Source organism: Triplophysa rosa, linkage group LG18, assembly GCF_024868665.1.
Source record: "Triplophysa rosa linkage group LG18, Trosa_1v2, whole genome shotgun sequence".
In the NCBI taxonomy this organism is placed as follows: domain Eukaryota; kingdom Metazoa; phylum Chordata; class Actinopteri; order Cypriniformes; family Nemacheilidae; genus Triplophysa; species Triplophysa rosa.
Window position 1 is genome coordinate 1,166,685 of NC_079907.1, and position 12,300 is coordinate 1,178,984.

At 36.4% G+C, this 12,300-nt stretch overlaps 1 protein-coding gene and 1 long non-coding RNA gene across 2 annotated transcripts in view; both read left to right on the forward strand.

The window, feature by feature from the left end:
* Positions 1-718: 718 nt before the first annotated feature.
* On the forward strand, positions 719-1,311 carry LOC130569466 (uncharacterized). The gene is made up of 3 exons (XR_008964848.1): positions 719-755; positions 915-1,077; positions 1,284-1,311. It is a non-coding gene; the product is annotated as an uncharacterized LOC130569466 (long non-coding RNA).
* Positions 1,312-4,244: 2,933 nt separating this feature from the next.
* Positions 4,245-12,300, forward strand: part of si:ch211-226h7.3 (uncharacterized) — a gene marked incomplete at its 3' end in the record, with an annotated part of 22,136 nt that continues 14,080 nt past the window's right edge. The window contains exons 1-7 of the mRNA XM_057359211.1: positions 4,245-4,293; positions 4,407-4,479; positions 7,712-7,837; positions 8,175-8,362; positions 10,119-10,587; positions 10,663-10,734; positions 11,949-12,137. Of these exons, the coding sequence (XP_057215194.1) occupies positions 4,282-4,293; positions 4,407-4,479; positions 7,712-7,837; positions 8,175-8,362; positions 10,119-10,587; positions 10,663-10,734; positions 11,949-12,137 (1,129 nt within the window). The remainder of the gene's footprint in view (positions 4,294-4,406; positions 4,480-7,711; positions 7,838-8,174; positions 8,363-10,118; positions 10,588-10,662; positions 10,735-11,948; positions 12,138-12,300) is intronic.

The following is a 12,300-nucleotide window of genomic DNA, read 5'->3' on the forward strand; positions in this document are numbered from 1 at the left end:
ATCTCATTGTTCTGTTGCTTCTAATGTATAGTAGGATTATTTATGTAGCCTACATTTTCGCCAACCTGTGCTCATTCATTTCCTCAGTCGCCTCGGGACATTTGGAGCAGCAAAACAGATTCTTGTATTATTCTTTATGTCAGTAATTATGAGTGTCCTGCAGTATTACAACTCTGTTTGGTACATGAGTCTGTCTATGGCCCGCAAAGTACCGCATAATTAAACAGGATTTACAGCTTTCTTCAACTAATTGTAACAATAATGTACATACTGTATCTGTAGATAAAGGGGAACAATATGTAAGGTTTGGGGAATAAAGGGGTACGAGTAAGCAAAATCTTGTATAATGAATTTGTGCTCAGTATCTACAGCTGTCAGCTCTGACCCGTGCTCTGATTATAACACTATTGATGACTGCTGGAGAGACAGTGGTCTGTGGCTCAACGGTCCTCACCCTCAGATAGAAGATGGGGTGGTGACCCGGGAGGTCTGTGGGGGGTATTATTGGGGTGGAAACTGCTGTGATTTCAAGTCAAACCCCATCAGAGTAAAAGCCTGTCCTGGAAATTATTATATGTCTATGAACTCGTGGAACCAATAGGCTACTGGTGTGCACAGCTTTTCCAACTTTCTCTCTTTAACTTTGTTTTGTAAAAATTCATGCCTGTAACTACATTGTTGTCTTGTAAGATGTCAGCACAATATCACATACGGACATCACAACAACTCCAGCTGTGGATCCACCATCACATTGAGTAGGTTCCCCCCACACACCATGTTTTATTAGGACTTTATGACACACTGATCTGATACAAACTGTTTTGTATCATGTAACCTTTCTGCACTTTTAAATTTTCTTCTTAACGTGTTTAAAGACGTGTTTGAGTTCAAGAAATAATCCTCTTTATCTTCAGGTGTCCAAATCCACAAGACAACACAGTGGAGCTTCTGCAGAATGGTGTCTCAACATCCAGCCGTTTCTCCTTCAGGATGTTTATCTTCAGCTCAAACACCACTAAAGTTTACCTGCACTGTTCTGTTCATCTGTGTCTTCTGACCAACAACTACTGCACAACTGTGAGTTTATAAACTCTCAAACTCATAATTGTACATTTGAAATGTATTAGTTTTTATTGAAATTACAAACATTAAATACTGTATTGTATGTGACATAAAATTTGGTCTCATGTGGAACTTTGCTCAAACATTTGAGATTCTATTGCTATGAGACTTGTTTTGCTTCCCTCTGCTGGGGACTTTGGTAAAAGTATTTTACATTTCAGGTTTATTCAGTTATAATTTTGCTATCCCTCTCTGGTCGTGTCTGATAGAAACGCAGGTGAATATTTAAACAGATGTTTTAGATTTTTTGACTGTGGATGAATTTTATTTCACTGTGTTGTATTATATTTTCTCTTCACAGATCTGTGGGTCTCAGAACGAGTGAAGGCGTCTGTGGCTTCGTGTCTGTGTAGTTCTCTGATGGTTTTGTTTGTTTCTCTGATGGGTGTTCTGACCTTCCTTCAGTAGATTTACACACAAAAATGTGCAACAATATACATGCAAATCATCTTCTAATTTTATGTTACGCAGATTGCAGCTCTCTAAATTTATTTCATAATAGTACTCTTTGTGTTTGCTAATAAGAATCAACAATGACATTTAATAATTAACATTGATTAAATAATAAAATAAATTAACTCGAGTCAGGAAAAGGTGCAGAATTAAAGAGCAAATCCAACAGAAGTTCTTAAACGTGTTTTATGCTGCCAATGGAAATCTGAAGTTAGCTGTAATTCTGGATTGAATTTTTCTGTTTCTTGGCGTCATAATCAGCCTAGAAGAACTGTAATTTTATAATTGTGTAATTCTTTTTTGTGGGATAAAAAAAAACTTTTCTGTGTAATTGTTATTTCTCAAGGTAATGATACTGAAACTCATTTGCGTGAGAAATGTTTTATTTTACTTTCACTTCTGGGATTTGGACAATGTTGCTGCGCTGGTTAAAATGCTTTTGTCAGGTGATAAAATAATGTTATTGAGCACTCAGTCTGAATAAGAAGAATGAAACGAGTTCAGTGAGTGTAACAGTAAACGTTTTTGAATTTGATTTAAATATATATTTTTTCAGAACATCGGATGGTTAATGACATGCAAGATATTTCTCTTTCACTCATTCCCAAAGACGCAAATATTTAGGCTATGAATGTTTCACCCTAGTGTTTTGGTTATGGAAATATTGTTTTGAATATTTGTTTAATATTTTGTTTAGTCCTGTGAACGCATTGAGTCTTATTCAGCATGCGTACGAACGACTTTAAAACGATGCGTACGAACGACCAGAAAAGGTCTATCAAGTATGTTGTGTATTACACACATGGACCACCAAACGCCCAGTCTGAACTGAGGACATGAGCTGCAGATGAACGCATGCAAGCGCTCCAACTTTCAGACGTGACATCTCATTCTGAATTAGGCTAAAGCTTGTGCACTTTGCAGTGCGATTTAAAGAAAGTATGATTGAGATGAAACTTGTAAGAGTGCTTGAAAGGATTACAAAAAAGCTGTAGTTAATGCGTCCAAACATTTATTTGACTGCTATGCGCGTGCTAGAAATTTATTGAAAAAGATCTATTTCCATTTGGCTAGCTGGCACGTCCGTATCGACAATTATGAGGGCATTTTGACTAGGCCCCTTATTACGTAAAGGTTTTTTTTTAGTTCACGCTTACCTCCGATCAAGCATAAAATGATTACAAAGGCAGATCAATCAGATGCCATCCACTCGTGTTTTTTTTAATAAAAACATTTTACATCACACTAAAATTAAACCACTTGGCAGAAAACTCTTAAATGGAGCTGGTCGGGGCATGTTTTGCCAATAACTAACCTCGGGCACCCTCTTGCACTCGTTAAATTAAGTTTCTATGATCACTAAATCGACACAAGTCAATAGATTTAAGACACCATCACTAAAGCCCATTGTTGCTTTCATTTATCATTTAGAAAATTGTAATATTCTAATTTAATAATAATTTAATAATTCTAATTTGTAATTTATTCTAATTTAATCCAAAATATTGAAGCAAATATCAACAGGATGATTGTAAAATTATTTCTAAAATACATTTGATAAAACAGCAGCGTATTATAAAATCTAAATGAATTTGTCGATGCAAACTAAAAAGCAAATATTGTGGTGCAGTGATGTACAGTCATGTAATACTATAGTGGAATCTTGATCAACCAGCCTCATGAGTTACCAGTAAATCCATTTATAAAATACTGACAGCACACTTTGAGCTTGGGAAAGCTGCTTTGCAGCATTTTTATCTACCTTTGTTTCACGAAACAGTGATAATGCACCAGCTTTAAACACAAAAAAGGTGTGTATACAACAAAATACTTTTTGTTTGTCTGTCTGTTGAACATAAGGTAGAAGGTTAGCAGATTCAATCATCAACTGAATAAAATAAAAATAAGAAACAAGAATTGAAATGCAGCAATATGATTTCAGTAGGCAATTAAAGAACATTTCATATGTATGTCAAAGATTTGTGAATAACAAATATTTTTTACATTTAAATTACGTATTTTTTATTAAAAAAATGTGCATTGAATTTCAAACAGCTTTACTTAAAAAACGTACGCATTACACAATATAGACGGTTTCGGCCTGTGTTTGGTTGTAATATAAATTTTTATTTTTTATATAATTTCTGTTCATATTAATTTATATTCATATTTGATTGGCTATTAATTGTATTAAATTATTTAAACTACTCAACAGTTATTGATTCTTTTCAGGGGTCCACCGGAAGTTAAATTTGTTTATTGTTGCCGTTTATACATTTTTTTTGCAGCATTTGTCTTTTTTGACTCTTTTCTCTAAAGCTTTCTTATGTTTTAAAAGTCGAACAACAAAATAGATTGATGCGATTTAACTTTAGATGCAATAATGGGGAGCCTACATAATACAAAACAAGTTAAAAATAGCATTGCGTTTGTGTTGATTTCATTGCCTCCATTCATTCCATCTGCATACTGATCTATTCACGTTAAGACAAAGAACATCAGTTTAAATGACAGGTGAACAAGGCAGCAATGTTCAAACATCAAATATATTTCTGTCAAAAAAACAAAAACACGTTTGCAGTGAGTAATTGCTTCCAGTAAAGCTCCACCCACATTAAAGAATAAAACGCAGTTTATTACCTGTAGCATCACTATTCTGCTTCCACTGTTGAATAGAGAACCTCACTGAATTTGCTCTGCAGTAGCATGTCATCTCAGGTACTTTTAATTCTTTTCACTTTAGCCCATTAGTGTTTTCATTTGTGTTTATTGTGCAATGAACACACAAAAATACACAATCAAAAACGTTTTGTGTAAATGATGTGTTGCAGGTGCAGGAGGGGCAATTTGTCACAATGAGGTTCTTATTCTCATTGTGTGTGTGTCTTCTGTTGCTGATTAATGGTGAGTGTTTTACACACTTTAAATACAATTCTGTAAAATAAAAAATGACTGGAGGGCAGAAATTAAGGAAACTCTTCGGTCTTCTTCATTGAATTATAAGAATACAACAAGTAGTTGTTCTGTTCCTTTAATGCGCGCGACTGAAAGGTGCGCGCCAGTCGCCTCCACTCTGCAAAGAAAAAATAACGACCACTTCATTGTACCCCAATGACCTACATTTGTTAAGCAATGTCTTTGTTTTCTTTCTATATTAAAAGCTTAATAAAATATGTAAGGGTAAATATGTTTTGTGTTTCTGACACATATAGTTAAACACCTATTTGATATTAATATCATTGATATAAATAACCTGACATCAATTGCTGTGAAATGGAAAGCCCGCTAAACTGCAGTGGTAAGACAACAACACAGTGTTAGCCTAAAGTTAATTAAATATTAATTCATCTTTTATTTAATATCTGGTTTAAATCAAACTAATTAACTTTCATTTAAATATTTACAATTATTTCTGATGCTGAGGTACACAGTGCACATATACAGTATATTATTCATATACAAAGTAATGAACAAATTAAAAATTTTACAAAAAAATGAAATCATATAAATTCGTTTAATTTTCCATCTTGTGCAATGATGTGTTTGACTTATTTTAATTAAATTTTATACAAAATGAATTAAAACACAATGGAATACACATTTTTGACGTACTGTGATCTGCTGCGTTTCCCGATAACGTTGTCTCTTAGCGCGCGTCGAAGACTCTTAAGGTACCCCTTAACTAGAGTTATACATTTGTTTCCTGAACTATACTTTAGGCTTAGGAGGTTACTTTCTTACGTCCCACGTTACCAAGTGCTGTCCACATGGCTGTGGGGCTGAATTAATGGATATCGATCGTTCGACAATCAGTTATTCACTCTATACTGTACAGGGACTGCTTCACTGCGTTATGGGAGGTAGCGGCGTTCTTTATAAAATAAGCACTTTAGTTGAAGTTGCATTTATTAGGAGAACGAATTGCAAATCCAACCATGGATATGATTAAGTTGTGAAATGAGTGTGCGAACCCGCAATCTCATGCCCAAATGTATAAACCCGCTACACTAACTGGCAGAATGGTCATTTATATCAAAGGTTCTCAAACTTTGGGTCATAAGGAGGGTCACGCAAAGCCACTAGCTGTTGCGGTGCATTAAAAAAGTTTATTCCAGCAACTAACAATTATTACTTGTATATTTCAAACGTTATTGTGCTTGGACATTGGATGCGCAGCGGCGCATTTACAGCGCGAAGCATGTATCTTATGGCCGCGTTTATTAAAACATGAAAATATAATCAACATTATTAATCACTTACAATATCAAGGGGAATAATATAAACAAGTATGTCATCATTGTGCAGCCCTACAATGAGGTATTTTGATATTGCAATTAAACTTATTCATTCATGACTAAAATGAATGTGTTTTTTCCCTATTTTCTATTTAAAAGGTGTGCCATGAGATAACCTTTGATTACACCTGTGTTTGGTAACCCCTAATTTATATTAACATAATATATGTTGATATGTGTCATTATTTACTCAATTAAAGCGCAGAACGCGGAACATAATCACCAGCTATAGCAGGAAAAACACCAAGAGCTGAATTTAGGGGCTGCTCCGTCGAGTTTTCTTGACAAAGTTAGACCAACAAGATCCAAAAGCTGCTGAATTTGCTGCCGTGGCAGGTTAACTTTTCTATAATTATAATTGCAGCATAAATTGTAGCCAGGTTTTCACAGATTAAATGCATTAAAATGCTCAGCGGATGAAGCCGTCTTTGATTTAACAAAAACATTTGCTGTATTGCTGCAGTTTGACTAAACTTCCTACCACAATCTTTCTCTTTAAATACACTCTAAATTCTTTGGTTTGCCATCTGTTTCACCTTCAGATAATATCATTAAAAAGCTAACAACCATCAGTGTAAAGACAATGATATTCTTTGCATCAAAACACTTCAATATACTGCTATATTGTTTCTTAAACTTTTTATTAATATTGTATTATATGAGGGTGTTGTAAATTTGTTGTGTGACCTTAAACCTATACCTAAGGACTACATTAACAACAGAACAGACGTTAACATAAAGATGATTAAATCTGTGTCATTCTTTTCATTCTTACAGTCAACACCTGACCCAGTAATACATATTTCAACTTCTTCTTCTACTTCTTTTTCTATCGTTACATACACGAAAAAGAATTTAGTTTGTACTCAGCTTCGTATGCTGTGGTAGGCTAACTGGATAGACTTTGGATAGTAATCGTCTAATGACTAAATGTAAATGTAACACAGATCCCAGTAGGGAAGGAAGGAGGCGGGAACCGGCGAACATTTAACAATAAACTGTAATAAAATAACCAAACAATAACACGGAAGTAAAAGGCNCTTCTTTTTCTATCGTTACATACACGAAAAAGAATTTAGTTTGTACTCAGCTTCGTATGCTGTGGTAGGCTAACTGGATAGACTTTGGATAGTAATGTCTGCTAAATGACTAAATGTAAATGTAAAAAATAGTAAAATCTTAAATTATCACAGATGGTTTACTAAAGCTTCATCTCAAAATTAAAATTATGTTACTTTCTACTCACCCACATGACATTCAACATGTTTTAAGACCTCCCGCGTCTTCAGAACACAAATAAAGATATTTTAGGTGACATCCCAGAGATTTCCAGGCCTGCTCATAGACATCATGGTTATAGTTGCTGTCAAAATGAAAACATATTTTTTCCATATAAAAACATCTCACAGATTTTAAAGTTATGGTTAGGGTTGGGGTTTGGGCTGGGTTTAGGTTTTATTTATAAAAATGTTGTTGTTGGGACAATAAAATATGTTGCCCTGAGGACATCTCTCACTTGGTAAAATCAGGTGGAGCCTCATGGGGCTCTTAATATCACTGTTATTACCAATATATGGGTGTATTGTGACACTGGCTAATTCCACCAATAGAAGCCAAAACATTAAGTGACCCATTATATCCAATAGTCTCTGTGATGATTTCTTTTGTAAACACATACTATATGCAGTTAGAGTTAAGCCTGTTCAGATATTCATTAGTTTGTGAGACCAACTTGCTGCAGTTTAACATACTGTGCAGGTAAATACATATACAGGAGCTCATGAATTTATATGTGATAACTGTTGCCTTGTTTAATAATCACCTGTTTCTCACAACCACAGAAACCACTACCACTGAGATGCCCACAACCACAGAAACCACAACCATTGAGACGACCACAGAAACCACTACCACTGAGACAACCACAGAAACCACAACCATTGAGACGACCACAGAAACCACTACTCGTATGTGCTTTGCTGAAAATGTAGTTTCTATTACTTACAGGATTTACTAAGAAAAGTCTGTGAATGAGTAAATGAAGACTTTGGTTCCAAAATGAGATAATGTTTCAGAATATTTTTTCAAATTCCAATTACAAACTGCAGTTGGTTTGTTTTGATTTAAGCCATAATAACAAATACTAGTACAATAAAACGCAATAAAAACATGAAAACGTAATAAAAAACATGATATTTGAAAAATGTTAAGAACAGAGTTCTTAAATTTGGTTCATTTTGGAACCAAACTCTTCATATACTGTATAATCAAATGACGTCTTTATTTTTTACATTATTTTCTCAGTACCTACAACCACCATCTCTGACCCGTGCACTGATTATAACACTATTGATGACCATTGGAGAGACATACGGCAAAACCCATACCTGGACTATGGACATGACGACAGACTTGTTGAGTGGAACGGCTGGTATCGGCTGTATCTGAATGGAGAAAGTGCTCAGATGTCTGAGTGGTGTGTGAGNGCTGTGGTAGGCTAACTGGATAGACTTTGGATAGTAACGTCTAATGACTAAATGTAAATGTAACACAGATCCCAGTAGGGAAGGAAGGAGGCGGGAACCGGCGAACATTTAACAATAAACTGTAATAAAATAACCAAACAATAACACGGAAGTAAAAGGCCGGCAGCCACCTCATGGTCGACTGCCGGCCACACAAACATAAATAAAACTTAACATGTCCAGCCCGGTCCTCTCTTGTCGGCAGTCCTGTCGCTCGTCCTCTTATGCTCCCGATCTCCTCCGTGAGGCATGCGGGACCGGTGCGTACAGCTGATACTCATTATCACTCACGCCACCGGCCCCGCCTTCCTGCCCCACGGCTCTCGTCCCGCCTTCCTCGCTACAGTAAAGTAAATGTAAAAATAGGAAAATCTGAAATGATCACAGATGGTTTACTGAAGCAAACATTAAAGGAAAAGTTCATCTCAAAATTTAATTTATGCCATTTTTACTCACCCACATGACGTTCAACATCTGAACACAAATGAAGATATTTTAGGTGACATCCAAGAGATTTCCAGGCCTGGTCATAGACATCTTGGTTAGTTGTTGTCAAAATGAAAACATATTTTTTCCATATAAAAACATCTCACAGATTTTTATGTTAGCGTTAGGGTGAGGGTTTGGGCTGGGTTTAGGTTTTATTTATAAAAATGTTGTTGTTTGGACAACAAAATATGTTGCCCTGAGGACATCTCTCACTTGGCAAAATCAGGTCGAGCCTCATGGGGCTCTTAATATCACTGTTATTGCCAAGACATGGGTGTATTAGTGACACTAATTCCACCAATAGATGCCAAAACATGAAGTGACCCATTATATCCAAAAGAGTCCCTGTGATGATTTATTTTGTAAACACATACTGTAGTTAGAGTTAAGCCTGTTCAGACATTTTTAACGTACTGTACAGGTAAATACATATACAGGAGCTCATGGATTTGTATAATCACTCGTTTCCCACAACCACAGAAACCACTACTATGACGCCCACAACCACAGAAACCACTACCACTGAGACGACCACAACCACAGAAACCACTACTATGACGCCCACAACCACAGAAACCACTACCACTGAGACGACCACAACCANCACCCACGATGGGGAAAACCAAGAAAACAAGATAACATGCAGCAGACAGGACACAGATTAACTAAGACTGGGTAAACTGAACAACACTAGACAAACGCTAAATAACAGACTTACAAAACTCGACTTGACTTGGAAAATTAAACAGACCACTGGTACGGACAGGAACAAGAACAACGAACGAGCACAGGACAAAGAAACAAGAGGGTATATATAGGGAACACAAACGAGGGATAACGACACAGGGCAGGTGTGGGTAATCAAACACTTAGGGAAGGATAACGAGGAAACGAGATGGCGGGAACAGAGACGAGACACTGGAAAAACACATGAGAGGTATAAACATCTCATGGTCTTCCCACATAAAACCCAAGGACTCTGCCCCGATCCCACCACACGACTAGAATTTCATAAACAAGACGGTGGGACCGTGACACCATCTCAATAATGCTCAGTTTTGATTGGGAACAACACATTTAACAGTCTCCATCAGAGAGACAATGTGAGACATTAGAAGAAGTCGAGCATCATTCAAATTTGCTTTTCAAGTTGTAAATTAGTGTTTTGTATTTTGCTGATTTATTATATGCATATTTCAATGTACAGAAATTCATTTTTACATTTAAATGATTTTTTACCCTCTCTCTGAATAGCCTGACTTCATTAATCACAAATCTTTTACTAACATCTCTTTTCTTCATGCCAGTTTCTTTCAGCAGCACCAGTGATGATCCCTGTTACAACTATGAGTCTCTGGATCGTCCCTGGAGAGCAACGACTGAAAGTGGATTGTGGATTTGTGATGAATCCTTCTCCTGGAGTGGCTGGTACAGACTTTATTATTATGGGATGAACATCCAGATGACAGAGACCTGTGTTAATGGATACAGCTGTAACTCAGGCATTGGTCTGTGGCTCAACGGTCCTCACCCTCAGATAGAAGATGGGGTGGTGACCCGGGAGGTCTGTGGGGGGGATTATTGGTCTGAAAGCTGTTGTTATTACAAGTCAAAACCCATCAGAGTAAAAGCCTGTCCTGGAAATTATTACGTCTATGAACTCGTGAAACCACAAGACTACTGGTGTATAGGATACTGCACAGGTACGGCTTTTCCAGCTTTCAAACTTTCTAATTCATGTTATTTTAGTCATATCTTGAAAATATTTTGTTTTTCAGATGTCAGCACTATATCACAGACTGATTCCATAACAACCACAACTCTGACTCCTGGATCCAGCATCACTGTCAGTAAGTTTCAATAATAAATGGCTACTTCAAGTCTTACAAATTAATGTAATATGGTGGTGATTTTATTTTTATGACTTTTCATTTATTGACTGGATGTTTTTTACAGTTTAAGACAGCTTACACTCAAATAAATCAATAAAATAAGAGAAACAGAAAAACATTATGGTGTAAAAGACACACAAAGCAGTTGAGGAGGGAAGGCAGAGATGAGACGAAAAAGAGTACTAAACACAACAACTGAAAGAAAAATATAGATAGAGATATCAAGACTTAAAAATGACAACAAGAAGATACACAGACAATGAAAAAAATGACACATATTACTCATTAAAATGCTTGTTGTTTTGAAGATCTTGTGGGGGATTGAAGGGGGTGAGTCATGTTCTCGGGGGTTCAGAATCAGCCCTACAACCAGATTCATGAAAAGTCGTAGTGCAAAAAGTTGTTCCTATTGTGACACAATTCAAAGATTATTCTTAGAAATGTGGGCGTTTCCCCTTAAAATAAAAGGAAAGATCCTAGTAAAGAAAAAGTAATTCAGTAAGAATCTTAACCCTTAAATGAGGTCCAGAGTTGGTAGAAGTATAGACGAGGACTTTTAAGAAGCTTAAGAGTTACTTTAGCAGCAGGGACAAAGGACAAAACGAGAAGAAGGAAAATAAATGTGTTGGACAGAATTAGATTTGTAAGAATGTACTGGAAGACTTCAGATAAAAAATGTTAAGGACTGTTAAGGTATTGTTTTATCATTACTGTAATAAGCTCCCTGTTATTACAATAAATGTTTGGGCATACCAACATGGCGGCGCGGTGGCTTCAGTGTAATGACGTCATGAGCAATCCAGTCATTTATATAGATCAGTGTGTCACACCTAACCTCCTCACTTAGATAAATCCCAACTAGCAAGTAAATCTGTAAGACGTCTGCTAAAGATCTGGAGATCTGGAAAACGTGTAAAAACATCTGATAAACACTTTAGAAAGAGCAGTTTTACATACAGATGTATGTGTGCTATCAGGGAAGTTTTTGTCTTTGCCCTCGCTCAGAGTTTCAGGTACTTTCAAGAGTTTTCAGATTCAGGTTCTGAATCACTTTTAAGCTGAGACTAGACATTTTTAAGATAAATTAGGAGCTTTCTGAAAGAATGTTTTAAGAATATGGGCCCAGGTTAACAATTACCCTCATTCTCACCAGTAATGTGTTTTAATCTCAGATGACCCATGCTCAGACTACAACACAGTGGATGAATACTGGAGGAGCACACTCAATTACTGGTATTGGTATGGATATATAACTGGACATGATGACACGCGTGTGAAATGGGACGGCTGGTATCGACTCTTCATCAATGGATCGAGTGCTCAGATGCCCGACTGGTGTGTTAGTTACATGTCATGTGGAGGTTTCAGTTCTCTGTGGCTTGGTGGATCTCATCCTGGAGTAGAAGATGGAGTTGTTACTCGTGAAGTCTACGGCTCTCATTATGACCAGTGCAGTCATTACACATCCAACCCAATCCAAGTCAAAGCTTGTCCTGGACATTATTATGTCTACAAACTGACCAG